Source organism: Plasmodium chabaudi (assembly GCF_900002335.3).
Source record: "Plasmodium chabaudi chabaudi strain AS genome assembly, chromosome: 8".
Classification (NCBI taxonomy): domain Eukaryota; phylum Apicomplexa; class Aconoidasida; order Haemosporida; family Plasmodiidae; genus Plasmodium; species Plasmodium chabaudi.
This window is the reverse complement of record NC_030108.2, coordinates 935,539-959,377: the sequence shown is the minus strand read 5'-3', so window position 1 is coordinate 959,377 and position 23,839 is coordinate 935,539. Positions and strand designations below refer to the sequence as shown.

Below are 23,839 nucleotides of genomic sequence, written 5' to 3'. Positions count from 1 at the left end.
AACAAAACAGTAATTCATTGTTTTAATAAAACTGTTATAAATATATAAGCATAATGTATAAGTTTGAGAAAAATAGAAAAAAATTATGCGACCTATATATTTACACACATTTTCAGTTAACCAATTTAATATGGAAAAAATGCAACTTTAAAAAGACGAACAAATATTTTTTCATATTAATAAAATATATTAAATTTATAAAAAGTTTTATGCAATAATTGTGTGTGCCAATTTAAGGGACACAAGAATACACATTCTTTCCTATTTATCGTGTGACGGTTTTAAAATATACCTAATCTTGCCATATCGGGATACATAATATATGATTTTTTATTTATTAAAAATAGGTGGTTGTATTTTATTTTATAACCATTTATATGCTCTCAAAAATATATTAAAAAATAAACTACAAACAAAATAACATAATGTATAATGCTGTGTAAAAATAAATAAATTGTGTGTAATATTTTTTGTTTTAAAAAATAATTATTTACACATAAACCTATATGTAATAAATTGAAATAGAAAGCAAAAAGAGTCACCATATATAGAGAGAATTGTTCTTCGGATAAAGTGTAGTTATATGTAGTTGTCAAAAAAAAATATTTTAAAATAGGGTGTAAAAAAATCTCATTAATTTTAAAATAATATTTATAAATGATTAAAATGAATGTGTTGTATAAATTATTATTATGTTTTTTTTTTATACAAGCATTGGAGTGTTATAGGGTACCGAATGTACATAATCTGAATAAGGTATTTAATTGAAATGTTTTGTATTTCACTATCATTATATTGTTACACATTGTTTTATCATTCCTTTATTTACTATTTATTTGATTTCATTTTTTATTTTAGGTTAATCCAAATAAGTACCTACGAGCAAGCCATGATTTAAATTTGCTGGGGCATAATAAAGAAAACAACTATTATTGTGGGGAAAATAAAGTAGCTTTAGTAACAGGAGCAGGAAGGGGTATAGGACGATCCATTGCAAAAACATTAGCTAAATCAGTTTCACATGTTTTATGTATAAGTAAGACACAGGTACGTTAATTTATTATGACCAAACAGCTAAAATAGCTAAAGTATGAATAGCTAGCTTTTTTGAATAAAATTATAATAGCTAGATTTTTTTTTTTTTTTTTTTTTTTTTTTGTAGAAATCGTGTGACAGCGTTTCCGATGAAATAAATTCCCTTGGTTATAAAGCAACTGGATATGCTGCCGATGTGTCAAATAAAGAAGAAATAACCGAATTAATTAATAAACTATTAACAGATCATAAAAGTATAGATATACTAGTTAACAATGCAGGAATAACACGAGATAATGTTTTTTTGCGTATGAAAAATGAAGAATGGGAAGACGTAATAAAAACAAATTTAAATTCATTATTTTATATAACTCAACCTATAGCTAAAAGAATGATTAGTAATAAATATGGAAGAATTATTAATATGTCTAGTATAGTAGGAATTACAGGAAATTTTGGACAAGCAAATTATTCTGCATCCAAAGCAGGAGTAATTGGATTTACAAAAAGTTTGGCTAAAGAATTAGCATCGAGAAATATAACTGTTAATGCAATAGCCCCCGGTTTTATATCAAGTGACATGACTGATAAAATCAGTGAAGATATAAAAGTAATATTTTTTCAAAAAAAATACACACAAATTAATGCATAAGAAAAAGGTTTATTATTTACAATTTTTTTTATAAATGTGCATTCGTCATTCATTTGTTTTGTTTATGCAATATACACACACACATCCACAATTTGTTTTTCAGCAAAATATTATTTCGAATATTCCTGCTGGAAGAATGGGAACACCAGAAGAGGTGAGTAACAAAAGTTAATATGAAAATTAGACTATATTTATTTTAAGCCTTTTGTGATATTCAATAAAAGTATATCCCTACATTGTTAAACCCTTCATGACTTTTTTTACAGATTGCAAATATGGTAGGATATCTATCCTCAGAAATTGCAGGATATATAAATGGAAAAGTATTTATAATTGATGGTGGATTATCAAGTTAAAATTTTTTGATACTTATTTTTAATATGTAATTAGGTTTCATATATAATTGCATATACATGCATACATTGTGTTTTTTAAAGACTGTACTTTTTTTTATCTTTTAAATAGTATAAATAAAATTTAATAAATAAACATTCAAAAAAAGAAACATATCATAATCGATTTTTAATAAAATAAGATGAACTCATTAAGTATAAATATTTTGGAGCAATTACAATATTGTATAGAACAATTTTTGATCTTTATCTTAGTCTATTTTATAAGCATAAAATTTGTATGTCATATGCATATATAAATACGTACATATACAAATTTAATATATAGGAGATTATGAATATAATATTTATAAAAATATGTTTTTATCAAAAAGGTGATTCCTTAAAATTTATGTATTTTATTTAACATAATTATCATTTGTAGTTTATTTTATTTTTATTGTGGTTAATAATTTTCCATTCAAATTTTTTTTTTTTTTTTTTTACACGGATTTATAATTTTTCCAATAAGCATATTGGATATTATTTATGTTAAATTGTAGAATATTATACGTTGTTCTAAAGTAATATAAATATTTAAACACATAATTAGTATCGTTTTGTTTTTTTAAAAATGTATTTAAAATTCTACATTGATTTATATATATTATAAATATAAGCCCATTTATATTTTTTTCGTTTTTTTGTTTTTTTATTTATGAAACATTGTAACAATTTTGAATTATAATCAACTATTTTATCATTATTAAAAAAAACACAAGAATACTTATGTAGGTATATTTGTATTTTTGAGTTACATCATCATTTTCATATTCTATATAAACACAATACACAGTTGAAGAATAATTAAAGATTGAATACAATTTTTTTACCAATTTTTATATTATATTGTGTTTTTTCCGTATTTTCACATATATTATATGAATATGTATTTTATATTTTTTTAAAATGATAACAATTCAAACTACACAGAGTACTAATGAAATCAATTTCATAATAAAAGGGAAATTCATAAAACATCAAGAAAATTATTTTATCCTCACAGCAAAGGTAGACATATGTGTATGATCATGTATTTTATTTGTGTTACGTTTGAATCTGCTTATGAATAAGCTGTATTTTATTTTATTTTATTTTTTTATTTTATTTTTAACTTAACAGGATAGCTACCTAGAATTATTGTCATGCGACTTTAAGGAAACCATATATGTGCAAAATACATTTTTGAAGATACTATTTTTACAAGTAAATTTTAAATAAGCAATATAAATATGCTTACCCTTTTGTAACTATTCATATGTATAAACATAAAAATGTATGCTTTTTTTTATTCTTTTTTTAACAGCTACTTGAAGACAAAGGTCATGACAAATTTATTATCGTTGATGAAAGACTAAACTTTCGAATTTTAAAATTTGATAAAACTTTTGTTGAATGTTGTTTTATTGGAAATTTATATTCTAAAAAATTAAAAATATATTCAAAAATAATTAAATTAAAAAAAAATGAACAGATTGACAAGGTCCAAGATGGGTACCATAAATATATTAACATTTGTAAATCAACTAACTCTTTTTTAATTTCAATTGAAAATTTTTTATATGTCAAAAAAGTAGAAATAAATGATAAATACAAAAATAAATGTGATTTAAACTATTTCGATGAAAAACATAAAATATGTTGTAAGAATATACAAAAAAAAAATAATAATTTTAAAGAGAAAGACAATGAGGAATGTTTACACACTATAGTGAAAGAAGATAATAGTTCGCATATTTATAAAATAAAAAAAAATAAAAATAATTTTTTATATCCAAATGGTAATGATAAACATAGTACATATGAATGTAGAAATATAATTAATAGTACAGACAATGAAAATATATTTTATAAAATAATTAAAAATGAAGAAAATGGATTTACATTTTTTAAATTTTCGAAAAATATAACCTTTATCACATATATAGAATGGAAGCATAATGATTTTAGCTATTTAAAATGGTGGAATAAAATTCGAAAAAAAAAAAAAAATTCTTCAATTTCGTATAGAATGTATGAAACAGATACTAATCATAACAACACACGTATATATAGAAAAATTCAAAACATCTTAAAAAATAAAGATAACATAAATAGTGAATGTAACATTAATTTTTATCACCCTACTTATGAAAGTGAAATTGAAAATGACAATCAAAATTGTATGCTTACAAAGGGGATACATAAAATTTTTAAGAAGAAACCAGTACGTAGGGTTTCTAAAAATTTATTGTATGTACAAACTAAAAAAATATTTCAAAAAAAAACAAGATGGAATTTGACTCCTATTCGAGGGGTGAGCATTAAACATGGTGCTAAAGACATTGCAAAGGAAGGTAATTGCAACGATATATGGGATAGGAAAGTAAAAAATAATAATGACAAAAATAAAATGCACAGCATTTTTGAAGAGTCAAACAAAATGAATGAAGAATTGGAGCATTATCATGATGAATTCATATATTGTACAAATTTTAAAATAATTTTTTTAGTATACTTTTTAAAAAATAATTGTACTTATTATGAGTTTATCAAAAATGTTATATTTTATTCGATGAGAATATATAACGAAATTATAGACCTAAAGAAACAGATTTTTTTCAGTAGCAATACACACAATAGTAGCATCATTGATAATTCTTTTTTCAAAAAAAAAGAAATATATATTGTAAAAAAATATAAAAAAGAATATTATAAAGATATAAATTATTTAAAAATATGGAGTAAACACATTAAAAAAATAAAAATAATAAATTTTATAAATCTTTACAAAGTTATTAATAGTTACAATAATAAGTATAATCACAATTTTAACACATGCTTAGTTTGTCAACACTTTTTTAACAAGTTTATTTATCTTATCAAAAAATATAACATAAATAATGATAGTAAAAATAGGATGAATAATTTTGGCATTTTTAAAAATGTCACTTTTTTTTATGAACGGCAAGAAATAAATGTATTTTTTTTATTTAATATTATGATAAGAATAAAATTATTATTATTTTATTTCATTATATTATTTTATTCTAGTAACAAAACAATGAATAAAGAAATGATATTTTCATTTCATATTTTAAGAAGAAAGACAAAAAGCCCAAAAATATTATACGAGATATTAATTCAGTTATACCTTTTAAATGTTTTTTTTTTTCATATTTTAAACTTTTTATTTATTTCCGATGATCCAAATTGTGATATATATGACAATTTTCACAAAACCGACAACATAAATTTGTCTAAGACCATAACAAATGTAAATAGACATGAACAGCCAAATAATATAACTAGCGAAAAAAACATACAAAATAATAATGAACTATTTTTAGTACACAATAGACTGTCCTTATTAACCAAATTTCTGAAATCTGATTCAGCTGATGATCAAGCTAATGAAATAAAAAGTTCTACTTCCTTTGGAGAAGATATCGAACAGTGCTGCGCAAATTCAAAACATGAACTGTCTCTATACTATGAGCAATTAAAAATTATTATCATAAACACAATACACCTTCATTTTATATCTCTTAAGTTGCTAAACGTAACAAAATTTAATTATCGTAAAATTTGTAAAAGGTTGTACCCCAAAACTGCTGAGGCATGCAAAAATAATAAAAAAAGCCGAAAAAATTGGGAAAATCAGAAAAAGAAGTACCATGCCAAATTAAGTAGCGGGGTGAGTAAAATTGTAGTCATAGCTTATAACGAAAAGGATGAAGCAAATATTATGTTTTTAAAAGTTCGAAATAAAAAAATTCAAGACAAAAAAGGTAAAAATAGAGGTATGTATGACAACCATCATAGTAGTAACATATTTGAATATCAGATAATACCAAAAGCCAAATTAAAAATCCCTTTAAATGTTGTTAAGATTGAAAAAGTAATGGAAAATATTTTTGCTGTGTTTACAAAAAAAGGAATATTTTTATTTTCATTTTCTAACATATATGGTGCAAACATAACATTAATGAATTATTACATTTACAATTCTAATGATATACAATATATTTATAAATTTGAGTTTTTTAAAATTGTGAAGAAAAAAAATTATTATAAAGAAGTTAAAGAGGATATATTATTTTCTGATTTTTATTCTGAAGCAAATAATTTAAATAATTTTATTAACATACCAAATAATAACACCGATGAAGTTATTAAAACTTGTTCTGAATTGTTTTGTATTTTAAAAAATAAAAAAAAATTGATGTATCATGATAAAGAATATCTAAATAAAGCTCAGTTTAATTTTCGAAATAATTTGTTTAAACCTTTTAAATATTTTAAAAATTTGAATAATATACCATATCTAGACAGTTTTTATTCGTCTACATTTGAATATAATTATAAATTTAAGATTTTTGAAAAAATATTTAAAAAAAACTTTTCGATGTATTATTCTACTATGATGTCTACTTCTTTTATATTAGATATAGAGGAAAGCGGAAAAGTTGAAAAGGGTGTCAATTACATTGATAAGAATATAAATTACACTAACCTTTTTTACAAAGCACGAATATTGAAGGGCAGAAAAAGGATATCTTTGCAAGATAGACCAGTTAAACATGCTGAGAAAAAAAATGGAAAACATATAGGAAGCGCCAATAAATATTGTACATCTCTCGAAATTAGTAAAACAAATTTTGCAAAACTGTGTAAACATAATGAAAAATATGATAGCGAAAATGAAAAAACTTTGAGCGAAAAATATGCCGATACAAGTTCAGAACATATTATCCATTTTAGCACGACCAATACAAAAGATAGAAAAAAAAAATCTTTGAAAAAGATAAACTTATCTCAGCTAATTACATTTCCAAATATGATAATCGTGCAATTGGACACAATAAAAATGGATAATAAAATTTTTGCACACACATTATTTAACATACGCTACTTAATAATTGATCATGAAAAAAAAACAATGCATTTAATTTTTATACTTTATAATTACAAGAATAATCGAATTTTAATATATAGAAGTAATTTCGAAGGATATAGTCTTTATCAAAATGAAAAAAACTATTTTAAAGATATTTTTTTGCAAGCAAAAAGCGTATTTTGTTTGACAAGTAAGAACAATGTGATATGTGGCAAGGCTAAAGAAAAACAATTTGATAAAAAAAATATGAACAAGTCAGAAAATAATGACAACTTTGATATAGATCGATCTTACAAGAATAAACGCCAAATGAAAGAAAGCATTTTGTTGATTTTGAAACAAGAACAGTCTGATATTGCAGTTGTAGTAAAATCGCTTGTTTTATTTAATAAGAATAAACAATTATATATTTTTAAAAGCTTTTTAAATTTATTTTATGAATATAATAAAATAAAATCAATTAAGGATTATAAATATAAATCAAAAATAATTAACAATAATTCAAACATGTTTCAACATGATACTTTTATTGAATTGCAAAAAATTCAAAACATAAAAAATGAACCAAATGAATATTTAAAAAATAAAGATAATAATTCTATATTTGAAATAAAAAAAGTAAAAAAAAATTTAGGATATAAACTATTTATAGTTGATAAAAATGATAATTTATATAAAATAATGGCTGGATATAGTTTATTGTTAGGGAACGATAAAAAAAAAATAAATTTAGGTCTACAATCTTGCTTAAATACTGCCTATAAAAATTCAAATTTTTGCAATAGTACCTTTTTTTTTATCAGTATTAATAAATATTTTAATATTTTGTGTATATCTAATTATTTTAAAACAATTTTTTCTTTCATTTTATGCGATAATATATGCAATTATTTCGAGAATTCAATTTTGCTGTCCAAAAAGTTTAATGAAAAATTGGCTAGTCAGGAAAAAAAAAAAAAAAATAAAATAAACAAAAATACTAATAAATTTTATATACTTACCGATGAAGAAATAAACGAGTTAAATTTCTTACCTCATAAAATATTATTTACAAAAAGTGTACATAAAAGTGGAGATATTATATATATACTTTTTATAAATCATATAAGTATACGTATAAATAAATATAGAGTGTGTGCAAATACTGATCAAATTATAAGTTTTATTGATTTTTTTGAAATTGAATTTGAAAATAAAAGTATAGTTAATCATTATTATCAAGACAATTTTTTATGTCTATCTTATACCAATAATACTGTTGACCTATTTTACATTGATTTTGTAAATAACCAATTTTCTCTTTTAAATTCGATTAATTCAAGATCACCTATCTATTCGATCTACTTATTGATTCGTGCAAACAGTAGATCAAATATAGCAGGAAAAAATGGAAAGGCTGACACACATTTCTCGCATTTTGAAGGGCCTCAAACCGATGACCATGTAGTCGTTTGCTTAGGAAAGAAAAGACAATGTGAAGTCTTTGTGTATTATCTAGAGAAAAAACATAGTAACAATATAAATATCAATGACGATCTTTCTACATACTCCCATTTTAATTATAACAAAATTGGTGGAGAAAGGAATGTAAAATATAAGTATGACAATATAAATGAAAAAAAATGTTGTTATATGTTTCGGGAAAATAAAGAAATGAATATTAAAATGGAGGAAGAAAAATATAATGATATAATTGTTTGTATAAAGAATGATCATAGTTTTATTATAGACACTTTAAATGATCAAATAAAAATTACTAATATAATTAAATTAAACAGTTTTATATTGATTGGTACAAATATAGGTGTTGTAAAAGTTTATGATATATTTAATGATTTGGGCTTAGAGAAATATAATAAATTATATTTAGATTATTTTTTATTTTGTAAAACTCAAAAAATAATAACAAAAGTATATGACGAATTTTTATTAGGTAATGGGTGTGTAAATTTTATTAACATTGAAAAAGTAGTTAAAAATAAAATTCAATGTAGTGATAAAAAAAATAAAAAATTTTATGGCCCTTATAAAAAAAATGCATATGTTCCAGTATTTTGTGAAAACAATTTATACATTTTTTTATCAAGTATGATTAAATCCGATAAATCAAATGATAATCGCAAATTTCATAAAAACGACTGTACTACAAAATTTGCAAAGAAACTCAATTCCAATATTGCCAACTTATTCAATATAAAGAAAAAATATATTAACAATAATTTTTTTAAATTAAAAAATATTGGGTCTGACAAAATAAAAAATAAAAACATTTTTCTTATTCCTTTAAAAATATGTACAATTAATAGACCATATACAAAAAAAAATTGCACACAGAATAGGCCTGAGAATGAATTAGTAGGTCAGGCTACAACTGGCAACGATCTATTTTGTCATATTTCCAAACAAAACGATGAAAAAAAGGTTGAAAAAAAGGATGAAAATTGGTGTGAGAATTATTGCAAAAATGAAATGACAACTAGTTGGGAGACACACAACTTTAAGAACTACATTAACAACAAAGTGGTGAAAGTAAAAAACTACATAAGCCCCAATAATATAATACTAATAAAAAATAATAATAAAAATAATTTTATTTTTTTAATTATAATATCAATTAATAATGAATTAAAGATAGGGGTAGTTAAAAAAAGTGTCTTATGTTTCCCTGAAAGGTATTCTTTAAACAATTTAAAAATTCATAAATTTGTTGAAGGAAATACATCAAATGAGTTTAGTTATTATTTTAAAAATGGGGTAATATATTCAAGGCCAACTCACCAAAAAGATAATATTAAAACTTTATTAAGCTTAAAAAATATGAACAAGTCAGGTAAAAAAAAAAGTGTGTGCAATAATAAATATATTGGATGTGATTGTGGAAAAAAGACAAATCAATTGAAGTTTGGGAAATCAATTATCAATATAGGCACAAATCAAAATATAAAAAATATATTTCATTTAAATTTAGATAGAAATTATATATTAAAAGAAGCTTTTCAAATATGTACATGTAAAGAAAGAGAAAATATCTTAAATTGGATAAATGAAAAAATAAAGGAAGATGAAAAAGGCAAAAGTATTTTAAACCTATTTAACAGTTTAAAAGATAATAAAAAAAATGAATATATTAATAATAAAGAAAAAAGTGATAAAAGCCAAACAAATTTATTATATGTTTATAATAATATATTTTTAAAGGATAATAATATTTTTGTAAAAAATAAACATATATTATATCTTCTTCGAGATAAATATATAAATTTTAAAAATAATATTTATTCCTTTTTATTTTTTATTATAATAATTTTAAAATATAAATTAACTAGCTTTTTTCAAAATGAATTAATTCAGTTTAATTTATTTATAAATGGTTATTCCCCATATGATGTTGAGCAGCTAGATATGTTAAATGAATTTAAAAGAAAAGAAAATATATATAAATCTGCGAATAAAATATGTAAAATGTTAAATGTCTTATTTGATCAAAAAACAAAAAATAAAAATAATACAATTTCTGATTTAGTCTATTTGGAAAATAATTATACAAGTCATAAAAAAAGAAACAATGTTGACAACATCCTAAGTTTGAATGAAGATAGATTTGGAGAAAATCTTGATGAAAATATTTTTGTAAAAAGACAAAAGATGTTAAAAGATCAAAATAGTGACAGTTCTCTTATTTTCAGTAAACAATATAAAGAAATGAATAAACAACATCGTTTATGTTGTACATATAATAATGTAGAATTGGATAAAAATTGCTACACACCCATAAGAAACGAATATAGTGATGAAAGCTGTAGCGATTTATATAAACTTATAGTTAACGAAATGAATGTTGCTCGAAATGTAGAACGAGGGAATACACATTTTGGGGACATAAAAAAGGAAGGGAAAGATAATTATCGTTTAACAAACATAGAAGTTAATAGCCAATGTTGGGCACGTAGGAAAAAACAATATGATGAAGGAAATAAACGAACATCGGTTCAAAATTTAAACTTTGTTATTTTGCAAGTAAGAGGTAGTAAATATAACTTTAGTAATATTATAGAATACTACAAAATAATTAACTCTAAACATGTAGTAAGTCACAACAAAATTGATGACCAATTCGAGGAGGAAAAATTGGCTGACTTTTCCAACTTCAATGAGGATTCCAAATTTTGGAGAAAGAGAAAAAAGGGATATATAAAAATTATGAATAAAATTATTGAAAAAAAAAATTATTTTTATAAAATTTTAAAAAATTCAAATAAAACGAACAAGAATATGAAAAGAAAAAAGAATGAGTTAGGCAATAAACGAAGGAGGAAAAAAAGACATTTTTATCGTTATAGAAATATATTTAAAAAAAATTGGAAAAGCTTAAATCAGTTTAAAGAAGAGTGTGCCATAAAATATGGCTATAAAATAAAAAATTATAAATATAAAAATTTTGAAAAAAAAAAAATAAATAAAAATAATGTAAATAATTATGAAACATATGATTGTCTTTTTGTATATATCAACAGTATAAGTTACAAAGTTAAGAACATTGTTTTTTGTAATTTAAAAAATAATTTTAATAAAAAATTCAATTTAACAAATGAAGAAATATATTTTATTATGTGCTTAGTAGGTAATTATGCTTATTTAGTCAACTTTCGAACAAATGTGTCTTTTTGGATAAATATAAAATATATAAATAAAAATATTTTTATTCTTAAATTGTCAAAAAAAAATAAAAAAAAACATGTCGAAAAAGTAGCTGAAAATGTGTGCACATATGATGAGTTAAAAAACGAGGGAATAAATACAAACTTATTGAAGAACACAACAAACGAAACAAACTTTTTTGTGTTTAAAAAAATAAAACGAGAAAATATTGTTGATTTATTTTATAAGAATGTGGCTACAAATCCGGTTATATATATAAATAGAAACATGAAACATGTAGGTATATTTTTAAATAAATATATTATATTTACACAAAAAAATAAAATCATTCTCCTAAAAATTATTATGTCCGAGGATAATAGAAATTTGGCTAGCCATAAAAATAGGCACGTAGTAATTTCTCAAGATTTTGAAAAGTTTGGAAAATACGGAGAGCTAAATTTTTCGGATTTGTATAAAAAGCTGATTGAAGGTGACAAAATAATTAGAAGAAATGTGAAGGACAGTAAAAATAATGAGATGAGTGAAAATGAATATTTAAGAAGTTTGATTATTAAAAAAAAACAAAGACTTACTGAAAATGCGAGAAGAAATATGTTTACTAGCAGTACTAATGAAACTAGTAGAAGACAACAAGAGGTTAGTGATACTAATAGGAGGGATAGAAACACAAATGAAAGTATAACTACTTTTACACTTCCAACATATGGTGAACTTTATGAAAATTATAGAACTAATATGGTTAGAAATAGAATTGATGCCATATTAGGAAAAGACAGAACAAATGATAAACAAGAATATAATTTTGAAGATATAAATAATTATGTATTTGATAATTATTTTAATCATAATGATTTAAAATTTTTTAAAAAATTGAAATATGGATTAATAGAATGTTGTAATAGTACAGATAATTATGAAGATATAATTGATATGAAAACTTTTGAAAATAAAATAATCATAATTACAAAAAATTATTTAAAAATATATGAATATAATGAATTCAAAAATGTATTTTTTTTACGCGGTATCAAATCTATATATGGAACTATATTGTCTATAGGCAAAAATAATAGCAGCAGTATTACTAATTCAAAACAAAATAACACAATAAAATTATTCATATTTAATAATATAATTGATTACTTAAATGTAGTGTGCAAAAATTATTTATTTTTTTATAAAATATTTCAAAACAACATCATAAATATAGCTACAATAAAATTTAAAAATAACATACACATTTTATGTAAAAATAAATTATTTTACAACACTATAGGGTTTAATTTAAATATAAATAAAAAGGAATATATAACAGAAAGTTTCAGGAAGTATATGAACTTTTATGAAAATTTCTATTTAGTCGATAAAAAATGTAATATATATAATATGTATGTATTCCCACTAAAACAGAATAAACAAAATTACTGCTTTGATGAAAATAGAAATATTGAAATTTGTTATGATTTGATGATCTTTTTACAAATTTTAATCGAAGGGAAAAAATGTAAAGCATGCCCACAACAATGGAAATGTACAACGACAAAACAAAAGGGTGTGAAAAAAAAATTTGAAAAAAATATATATTATTATAAATATTTTATGAAAAATAAACACAAAAAATTATTGTCTATATTCATAGATAGAGCACTAATTTATATGAATAAAAAAATTATACTTATAAGAAAATTATTTGAAAAAAAATCAAAAAATATATTTGAATTTGAATTGAAATTAAAAATATTTAATAGATTATTAAAATTATGTTCTTACGAATTTTATGATAAAAAAAATGGAATCGAATTATTAAATAGTATATATGATCAAAGACGAAATAAAAATGTTACATCCTTTTCTATAATAAATAGAAAAAATGATTATATTGATATTATACATAGTCAATTAGGTGATGCTACTATCGTCCCTTTAAATTATTCCGAATCTCAAAATGAAGAAATATCAGCATTAAGTAATTGTATCCCCAATTCTAATATGACATCCCTTTCAAATGATTTGAATATATCAAAGCCAGCTAAGAATAATTACTTAAAAGCTGTTCAGAATTCTAAAAATTTATTGAACTTTCGAATTGGATCGAAAAAATGGCATCCAGGAAATATATGGATGGAGAAATTTACTATGGAAAAAATATATGAAATGAATAAATATCGTATATATGATATAAATAGTTATAATGATGTTATAAAGAATAATATAAAAGATAATACACATTACGATGTTGATTATTATTATTTATTAAGCAATCTATCAAATCCAGATAATACATTACATTGTAATAATGAAGAAGAAGACAATCACCAAACTGACATACGAAGAAATAACTTATTAAATAAATCTATAAATTTTATGTATTTACATTTTTTAATTAATATTTCTTATAATCCTAACATGCTTTATCACATCAAAAAATATTTACATTTACATTCCTATTCTTCAAAAATATTTGAAAAAAAAAATTATTATATAAATATGGATTTGTTAAATATTATTTTTCATTTTGATAAAAATGGTTTACAACAATTAAAAAGTGCATTGACTATATTTCCAACCAATCCAACTATTGAAGAATTATTTGATGCCGTATCTTCATTGTCTATGCCGTTTGATAATTCCTAATGATCCATACTATTCCTATTTACTACAATTGTTATATTTTTGTTTTCCGTTTATTCGTTTGCTGACCATTATAGAATAATGAATATGCATACATCGTGGCTTTCCATTTCTTGATTGCACAAAATGAGAAATGGAATGTACTGCCTCTTTTGTTTGCCATCATTTTGTTGTATTATATCATTTTTTATTCTGTAATTTTTTTTATTTTTTTCAAACTTGTTTTTAATTTTTTAAAATATGACTACAAATTTGGTAGTATAACACATTATGTAATAAAAAAAGTTCTAAAATAATTTTTCTTTTTTATTATTTATGCTTACAAATGTGCAAATCAAAAACATACTTGATATGAGCTTATCAAAAATGGAATTGTAGTTATAGGAAAATTTTCCTACTATTATGCATGTCACATATTTACACACATATGTATAGAATGAACCATTGCTTTAAATGTCGTTATAAAACATGGTATTATTAAGATATTGTAGGTAGTAGCAAATTTTATTTCAAATATTTTTTGCTTATAAATATGGAAAATCAAATAAGTTACGAGTCTGTATTTTATTCACCTGTCATTCCGTATTTACCCTTATAATATAATATACCATTTTATATGTTTAATCCATATTTAGAACAATAAAATAAAATCAAAATTAATTATTATTGAATTAATTTTTAATTATAAGAAAAGATGATTCTTTTATTTTTATTACATAACATTCATGAAGAGGGAAATAAATATATATATTTATATAATGTATATTAAAAAAAATTATTGCGAAAAAAAAAAAAAAAATTTGCATTATATATATGTATGCTTTAATCTAAAATAAAACTCTCTTAAATATTTTTACTGTTTTAATATATTCGAAATGAAAAAATAATAATAATATATAACTATATTATTTTATATTATATATAATAGATAAATGTATAGCATATCAAAATAAAATTCAGATGATTTTTTGTCTGGATGGGGGCCCATTATTTGAAAAATAAATTTTTGTAAAAAAAAAAATAATTGCATATATGGGTTAACTAGGATTTTTTTATTTTAAATAAATAGAGAAATATATTATTTTTAGTCCTTAAAAAAGTGGTTGTAGGAACAAAATTAATATCAAATAAAAATACATAAATATGGACTTGCTGGATAATCTTATAAAGAAAAAAAAAGAGGAAATAAAAGGTTAGTACACAATTATTATAATGTCATATATCTAGCTAAAATTATTTACACACTCTTATATATCTTTAATAAGAGGACATATTAAAATGATTTTTATTTATTATATTTTTTTTTTTCACAATTTGGGATATAGAAATTAAAGGAAATAAGAGATGGCTTAAGCAGGCCGATTTAGAAAATCACAAAAAACAGGAAGTTAATAAAATTTACGAGAGTGAATATAAAAAAAAAAAAACAGAGGAATACGAAAGATTAAAAGTGAGCATATTTTTGCATAGGCTAACTAAAAAGACTTTTTCAATTTTTAACACACATTTATATTCCTATCCCATATAATTGGCTTATATATATATTTTTTTTTGTCTTATTTTTTAAAGAAATTAAATGATGAGCTAGATTCAAAGCATAAAAAAGCTAGTGTTGATGTAGAAAATGAAGACAAACATACAGGTAGAAAATAAAGCTACTTTAATAATATAGTATATTCACAAAATTGCACATAAAACTGGTGAAGCCATATTATATTACAATAAACAATTTTTGCAGCATACGCATTACTATACATGTTAATAATATTTTTATTTTTGTTTGCATAGGGATTGCATTAAGTAATAAGCAGATAATTACTCTCCTTAGACAATTAAAAGAACCAATCAGATTATTTGGTGAAACAGATTTACAAAGGTATAATAAACAACTATACAAAATGTAACGATATAAAAATATGTCCAATGCTATTTTCTTATTTCAATGCATAACACAATTATCATTTTATTCCTTTAACACAGATATAATAGATTAAATGAGTTAAAAATAAACAAGAACGAGCTAAAAGGGAATGAGCAAAACATTTTTGGGGATGTCTTAAGAGGGAGGTTAGCTATATATGTATAATTATCAAGTCCTATATTGTTATCTATTCCTATTATGCTTATTATTTATAACGTTTTTCATATTTTATTATTCTAGATTGAAAGAAGATGCTATAGAATTAATCGAGGATAACTTAGAGGATAAAATAGAAGACAAAACAAATTCTAAAAGTGTGGAAAAAATAAACAGTTCAACAAATGGAGAGACAAATAATGAAAAGGGAAATATAGATAAAGAAAAAGCTATATTTAATTGGATAAAGAATACTATGAAAGAATGGAATGAAGAAATCGAAAACAACAATGATGATAAAAAGAAAATAAAACAAGCTACTTATTTACAAACTCACAAGGATTTAAAACCTCTTGAAAAAAAATTAAAACAAAAAACGTAATACTAAATAAGATCAATTATTTATTAAAAAATTATAATATTAAAATGTTAACAAGCATTAATTTCCGCCAATATATATACACCTATATTTGTATTATTATATTTTTTTGTTTATACTTAGCTTGGATCATGATATATTGGACAAAATATATAATATAGTTTCCCATTGTGAGCAAAAGAACTTTAAAGCGGCACATGATGCGTAAGAAAAAAATTAAACTAGCTAAGTAATTACAATATTGTGATTTTTACATTCCATGTTCATATTTTTTGCGAATTTTTGCTAATTTTTGCTAATTTTTGCTAATTTTTGCTAATTTTTGCTAATTTTTGTTTATTTTTTATGAACGTGCATAAATATTTATGTTTTTTTTTTTTAGCTATATGTTGCTAGCCATTGGAAATGCAGCATGGCCTATGGGGGTTACTATGGTTGGAATACATGAAAGAGCAGGTCGATCTAAAATTTTTGCATCAGAAGTAAGAATTTGATTAATATATTTAAACTAATAAATATTGTCTTAAGATATGTATGCTTTATGTGTAGAGCATTTTTTTAAAAACGTGTTAAGTGTTGTTATAATTAATTCATTTTTGGAAGCATACTATTTCTTATATATACTCACACTTATCCAATGAACAATTGCCCTTAAAATTTAAATAGGTAGCACATATTCTAAACGATGAAACAACAAGGAAGTACATTCAAATGATTAAGAGGTGAACTTTAATAAATAATAAGCCTATGCATATATATGCACATGTTCATATTTATGCGTGTTTGCTGTCTTTAAAAGATTTTACTTTACTTTGTTTGCTTAAACTTTATTTTATTTTATTTTATTTTTTTTTTTCATTTTCAAGATTGTTGTCCTTTTGTCAACGAAAATATTGTACAAACCCTTCCGAGGCTGTTAATTTGTCAACAGTTCATATCTGACTTATTTGCACTAATGACAAAATTAAGTCAAATTTATGCCTTTACCTATTTTATATGCATTATTTTTTTTACTTTTTTATTTGATTGTTTTAAAAATTAAAAAAGACTTGCTATTATATTTTTTTAAGTTAATATTTTTTTGTATTATTAATTTGTTTTAAGTTGGAAATAAGCCATAATAAATCAATAAATATAGTATATAATAGTTTCAATATTCGCAAAAAATCGGATATGTCGGATAAGATTAAAGCGTATACTCAAAACTAGCATTAACATTATTAATAATATAAATAATGCCATGCATTTGGTAAAATATTGCATGTAATTTGCACATTGTAATTTCTATATATCAAACTAATAATAAATAATGCACATATGGTCACAACTTTCAATTAAAGGAAATATAAAAAATAAACAACTAAATATGAAATATAATAAGATATAAAAAGTATAAATTGCGATACATATAATTTTGGAAAATGAAGCAAAAGGTAAATTTTATTAAAATGCTTAAGATCCATAATACATGATAAATTCAGAAGGATGAACAATTTTGTCGAATGCTGCAATTTCTTCCCTCTTAAATTGGATATATTCCTTGATCATTTCCTGTGAAAAACATGAAAAAAATGAAAAAAATGAAAGATGGGTACATATAAATTTAGAGAATGCATAGGCATGTTTAAACTTATAAAAACAGGCAAAAAGAAAGATATATGAATTTTTACATACCTTGGTAAATACGTTGTTGTAGGTCAAAAAGTCATGATCCTTCTCAAGGGCATCCAAACTTTCCTTTAGTGAAAAGGCAATGTCTTTTGGTTCTTCACATTTAAAGAAATTTCTGAATTCTGGATTGTCTTTAACATCTTGTACATCAGCATAATCTTTTAATGCATTAGCAAGAGTTCTAAAGTTATTATTGTTACTAACATATTTTTCAAAAACATTTGAAACAAAAAATTCATTGTTTTTGGATTCTAAAGGCACTAATGGTTTCTCTTTTGATCGTATACCATCATAACCAGCTAAAATAATAGCAGCTAAAGCCAAATGTGGTGAGTTTGCATAATCAGGTAGCCTAAATTCAATTCTTTTTTCTAAAGGATTATCATAATTAATTAAAGATAATCTTATAACAGCATTTCTAGATCCAAAGGAATAAAATAGTTTTTGACATGTTTCAAAACCAGGCATTAATCTTTTATAGGAGTTAATAGTTGAATTACATATAGCCTGTAATGCCTTTGTATGTTTTATAATTCCGTTCATAAAATAAAAGCATTCCTTTGAAATAAAAAATGTCGATGGATCATTGCTATAAAAGATGTTGCTATTATTTTTCCATAATGATATATTACAGTGTAATCCACTTCCATTGTCATTTACTAATGGCTTAGGCATAAAAGTAGCTGTTCTATTAAAATCATGTACGTTTTTTTTAATTATTTGCTTAGCTATTAATAAATTATCAGCGTTTCTTAATGCATTAAAATATTTTAAAGAAATTTCATGTTGGCTAGTTGAGACTTCATGATGATATTTCTGTACATTAATACATAAATCATTTAAATCACGACATATATGAACTTTTATTAATTCAGAAGTATCATAAGGACTTGTTGAAAAGTATCCACATTTCTTTTTAATTTTTTTCGTATCATCATTAATAAAAACACTGTTTAAACTTTGTATACTATAACGTTCATCATTTATGCTACTACTATTAGTATTACAGTTTTCAACTTTATTAATTGAATTGCTATTATATACATCCGGTATATAATTTTTACATGAAAACGATTCTCTATCATATATTTTTAAGTATGTATTATAATCATCTGATAAAAAGTTAACTTTATCAAAAATAAAAAACTCGAGTTCATTTCCTATATATACATTATCTGCAATATTTTCATTTTTAATAAGTTCACAAGCTTTTTTTAAAATGGTTCTAGGACATTTATAATAATCTAATCCATTATATCTTTTGATGTCACATAAAACATTTAGCATTTGCTTTCCATGAAATTCTTCAGTATAACATGTTGAATAATCAGCTCTCAAATAAAAATCGCTAACTTCAGCATCGGAACATAATTTGATTGATGATGCATCAAAAGGAAATCCCTTTTCCAACTTATTCAGCGATATATCATTTACATAAAAAAAGCATTTAAAAAAACTTCCAAGCAAATTTGTAAAAATGCATGCTACAACTTCAATGTTATTCTCTTTCTTATTGATGTACTCAAAGAGCTCGTTTGGGTTCGAAAAGCTAATGAATTCTGAAAAGGAACAAAAAAAAAAAAAAAATTATATGCATAATAAGTCCCATACAAGTAGGCAAAACATATATATCAAGTTCACGTTGTGAAAGAAAAAAGTAATATCATTCGCTTTATGAACTTTTTTAGATATGCTACAAATTCGTAAAGAAAATACACACTCCATTATATTTCAACACATCCAATGTAAACATTAACACTTCAATAAATTTTGCTCTATGTAATTTTTTTTTTTTTTTTTTTTTTTTTACTCATTTTGGAAAATAGGAAAAATAAATAATATAGTATGTGTTTTGGTTTATGGTAATTTAGTCTTATATTAAAAGAATATAAGGATAAAGGTCTCGTAGAATTATCAAGCTGTGAATTTCTATATGTTTAATCTTAAACAGCATTAAAACGTTATATATAAATATATATATAATGCCAAACAAAATGTGATGGATGCCCTATATATGCAACTGTCACATATTTGATAGTTAAAATTATAAAAAAAAAAAAATTTTGGTTAAGCACATATAATTTTTACTCATGTAAAAATTGTGTGGGAAGATAACGACAAAGCTATAATATTTAATTTGGATATACAGATATATCCATTATGAAAATAATTATATATATGTTTGGTAAATATAGCATAAGCTATAAAAAAAATGCTGAGCACTTCAACAATTTAAAAATATTTACTTTATCTTATTAAAAGTTAATAGGAATAAAATAAGCAATGGGGGATCCAATTTTGTAAATGGAATTTAAAAAAAAAAAAAAAAGTATAAAAATATAATATTTACATGTTAAGTCATCATTATTAATAATAATATTATTTATAAATATTTGTGTAATTTATTATAAAACCTATTGGCTTTTAATGCTCGTTATTTTTTTTATAATTATGGCAAAAATCATACATGCAAAGGGAGTATCAATTTCGGAGCATAGAAAATATAAAATATATATAAACTTTAATAATAATACCATTTAAGTATAATTAATATTTTTGCCTTTTAAATAATATAAGGGCATAAAGAGGAGGTAAAAATACATGCAGTGTGAGTATCAATTTCGGGGCATGCAAAATATATAAATAAATTACATAAGGAATATTCAACCATATTTCAAGTTACGATTATATTATATTTTTTTTTCCTTTTTTAATATAATTTATAAGTGTAAAATATATGAAAATATGTTATAATATAAATTATGCTAATTCGACATTTTATATTTAATTATTTTTAAATTCTTTAACTATTTATATATTTTACGAATACTCACATATGGAACTTAAATTGCCCAATTAAATAGTAACCCTTTATATGCGAGCAAATTTTCAGATCAAAAAAATATATGAATATGCATATATATGTATTAAAGTTAGTACACTAAGATAATATTACACATTATTATGCATCGGCGTAAAAATTATAACCATATTTTTGTAAGAACATTCATAATAAGGTTTCCCAAATGAATGCATCACACAACGTGCATAAACAAAATGTATAAAAATATGCATATATATTATGTATGGCTAGTCGAAACTTGAATTATTTGATTTGCCTTTTTATATGCACTCTATGGATATACGAGGATATAGAATTATGGCTTCATAATTCTGGAACAGTGGGAATGTCAATTTATTCGGTTTCCATTTTTTATTTGTTTGATAAGGCTACAACACCTGGTAATTCTTTTCCTTCTAATAATTCAAGAGATGCACCACCACCTGTTGAAACGTGACTAATATGATCTTTCTTTTTTTGTTGTTCTACTAAAGAAGCTGTATCACCACCTCCTATAATTGTGATAGTTCCCTTTTGTGTAGCTTGAATGACTAGTTCAAGACATTGGATACTTCCTTTTGCAAAATTTTCCATTTCAAAAACACCTTGTGGTCCATTCCATATAATTGTTTTCGATCCTAAAATAACATCTTTATAACTCTCAATACTTTTAGGTCCTGCATCTAATCCCATCCAATTATCAGGTATACCTTCTTCATCTGTTACAAATTTTGTATTTGCATTATTATCAAATTTATCAGCAATTTTAAAATCGATTGGTAAACAGATTTGAACATTTTTACTTTTTGCCTTTTCCATTATTTCATTTACAATTTTACTTCCAGCTTCATCAAATAATGAATCTCCAATTTTCATATTCTTTAAAACATGTTTAAAAGTATATGCCATACCACCACCTATAATCATTCTATCGACCTTATCTAATAAATTTTTTATTAATTGAATTTTATCGGATACTTTTGCACCACCTAAAATAGCTAATACAGGTCTTTGTGGGTTTTCTAAAGCTTTACTAAAATATTCTAATTCTTTTTTCATTAAAAATCCAGCTGCTTTAACATCTAATTTAACTCCAACCATACTACTATGTGCACGGTGTGCTGTACCAAATGCATCATTAATAAATATATCTCCTAATTTTGTAAGGTTATTTTGAAACTTTTCAATATCATCTTTATTTGCTTTTATTTTATTTCCTGAAGCATCAACACCTTTACCTTCTTCTTCAATATGAAATCTTAAATTTTCTAACAAAATAACAGATTGATCTTTAGCATTATTTATTTCTTTTTCGATATCCTCTCCTACACAGTCATTTAAAAATAATACATCTTCACCTAATAATTTTTTTAAAACTTCAGCAACTGGTTTTAAAGTATATTTTAAATTCTTCACTCCATCTGGTCTACCACAATGGGACATTAAAATAATTTTTGAAGCTCCTTCTTTTTTTAAATGATGAATCGTTGGTAATGTTGCAACAATTCTGGTATCATCTTTTACTTCACCATTTTCAATTGGTACATTATAGTCAGCTCTTACTAAAACCTTCTTGTTTTTGAAACTTGAGATATCGGATATTGTAAGTTTGTTTCCTAACATCTTGATCGATCTGTTTTGTCACGAAAAATGGAAGAAGCAATAATAATATGAAATATTATAGTGCACACTACATATATGGAAAATTAAAAAAAATGTAAAACACAATCGTAAAGGCTATACAAATAAAAACAAAAGAAATGAAATATACAGAGAATATGATTGTATTTTTATTTGTAGAAATGTATATTAGTTTATTTTATTACCTGGCTTAGTCTCTTTTTTGAAGTTTTTTTAAAATATTATAATAAATATTAGTTATATAATATCTATATGTCGAATTTAAAATGTGTTTTAATTTTGGGGTTTTTTCCCTTATAATTTGTTTAAAAAGTATAAAGAAATAACTTTAATTTTTTTTAAAAAATGAAAATATTTTTAAAAATAAAAGAAATTAATAAAATTTTTAACAATTATAAAAAGGGCTACGAGAAAAATATTTAAATAATTAAAAATGTAATAATATTATATAGCATATAGAAATGACTGTGTATATATGCATATAATTCTATACATGTTTTTTTTTTCAATTATTTATAATTTCTATAAAGGGTTACTTACAATTTATTATGCGAAAAAATATGCTACTATACCATTTTAGTAGGTGGCTTAAGGAGGTATGTTTGTGCCAGTTAACCAAATAAATCCGACAAAATTTGTAAAATAGAAATAATTGATATAGGGGCATAGCTTATTCGCTTTACGTGTATATGCATGCACGGTGTAGCGATTTCATAGGAATATGGAAAAAATAAAACCAAATAAGCAAGCATAAAAAAACAAAATTATAATAATAATAGTAGCAAAGGCTATACTTGCTCTACATACAATAAGATAACCATTTTTTAAATAGTAAATTTTTTTTAAAAGGCTAGAAAACATAAAATGCATTCTTAATAATTTTTTTTTTATTTTTTACAAAAAAATATGTATATTTATGGAAAATCGGGATATATATACCCATATTAATGGCATACATACAAATTATCGAAATGCAAG

General features: G+C 22.8%; 5 protein-coding genes across 5 annotated transcripts; 3 read left to right on the top strand and 2 right to left on the bottom strand.

Moving 5' to 3' along the window:
* Positions 1-666: 666 nt before the first annotated feature.
* Positions 667-2,043, top strand: PCHAS_0824100 (3-oxoacyl-[acyl-carrier-protein] reductase, putative; the record flags this gene model as incomplete). Its single annotated transcript, XM_016797913.1, has 5 exons — positions 667-756; positions 859-1,047; positions 1,163-1,645; positions 1,791-1,841; positions 1,954-2,043. 5 exons carry the CDS (start codon positions 667-669, stop codon positions 2,041-2,043), a joined length of 903 nt encoding a protein of 300 aa, XP_016653817.1.
* Positions 2,044-2,988: 945 nt separating this feature from the next.
* PCHAS_0824000 (conserved Plasmodium protein, unknown function) lies at positions 2,989-14,254 on the top strand (the record flags this gene model as incomplete). Its single annotated transcript, XM_736161.2, has 3 exons — positions 2,989-3,090; positions 3,202-3,285; positions 3,386-14,254. The coding sequence occupies 3 exons, from the start codon at positions 2,989-2,991 to the stop codon at positions 14,252-14,254; spliced, it is 11,055 nt and encodes a 3,684-aa protein (XP_741254.2).
* A 1,140-nt stretch (positions 14,255-15,394) lies between these two features.
* PCHAS_0823900 (pre-mRNA-splicing factor 18, putative) lies at positions 15,395-17,649 on the top strand (the record flags this gene model as incomplete). Its single annotated transcript, XM_016797912.1, has 10 exons — positions 15,395-15,443; positions 15,577-15,701; positions 15,821-15,893; positions 16,040-16,127; positions 16,232-16,318; positions 16,413-16,706; positions 16,831-16,911; positions 17,090-17,189; positions 17,374-17,429; positions 17,574-17,649. The coding sequence occupies 10 exons, from the start codon at positions 15,395-15,397 to the stop codon at positions 17,647-17,649; spliced, it is 1,029 nt and encodes a 342-aa protein (XP_016653816.1).
* Positions 17,650-18,159: 510 nt separating this feature from the next.
* Positions 18,160-20,192, bottom strand: PCHAS_0823800 (glutamine synthetase, putative; the record flags this gene model as incomplete). The annotated part of the gene is made up of 3 exons (XM_016797911.1): positions 18,160-18,258; positions 18,382-19,937; positions 20,189-20,192. The coding sequence occupies 3 exons, from the start codon at positions 20,190-20,192 to the stop codon at positions 18,160-18,162; spliced, it is 1,659 nt and encodes a 552-aa protein (XP_016653815.1).
* A 1,400-nt stretch (positions 20,193-21,592) lies between these two features.
* Positions 21,593-22,843, bottom strand: PCHAS_0823700 (phosphoglycerate kinase, putative; the record flags this gene model as incomplete). The annotated part of the gene is made up of 1 exon (XM_738632.2): positions 21,593-22,843. One exon carries the CDS (start codon positions 22,841-22,843, stop codon positions 21,593-21,595), a length of 1,251 nt encoding a protein of 416 aa, XP_743725.2.
* Positions 22,844-23,839: the final 996 nt, after the last annotated feature.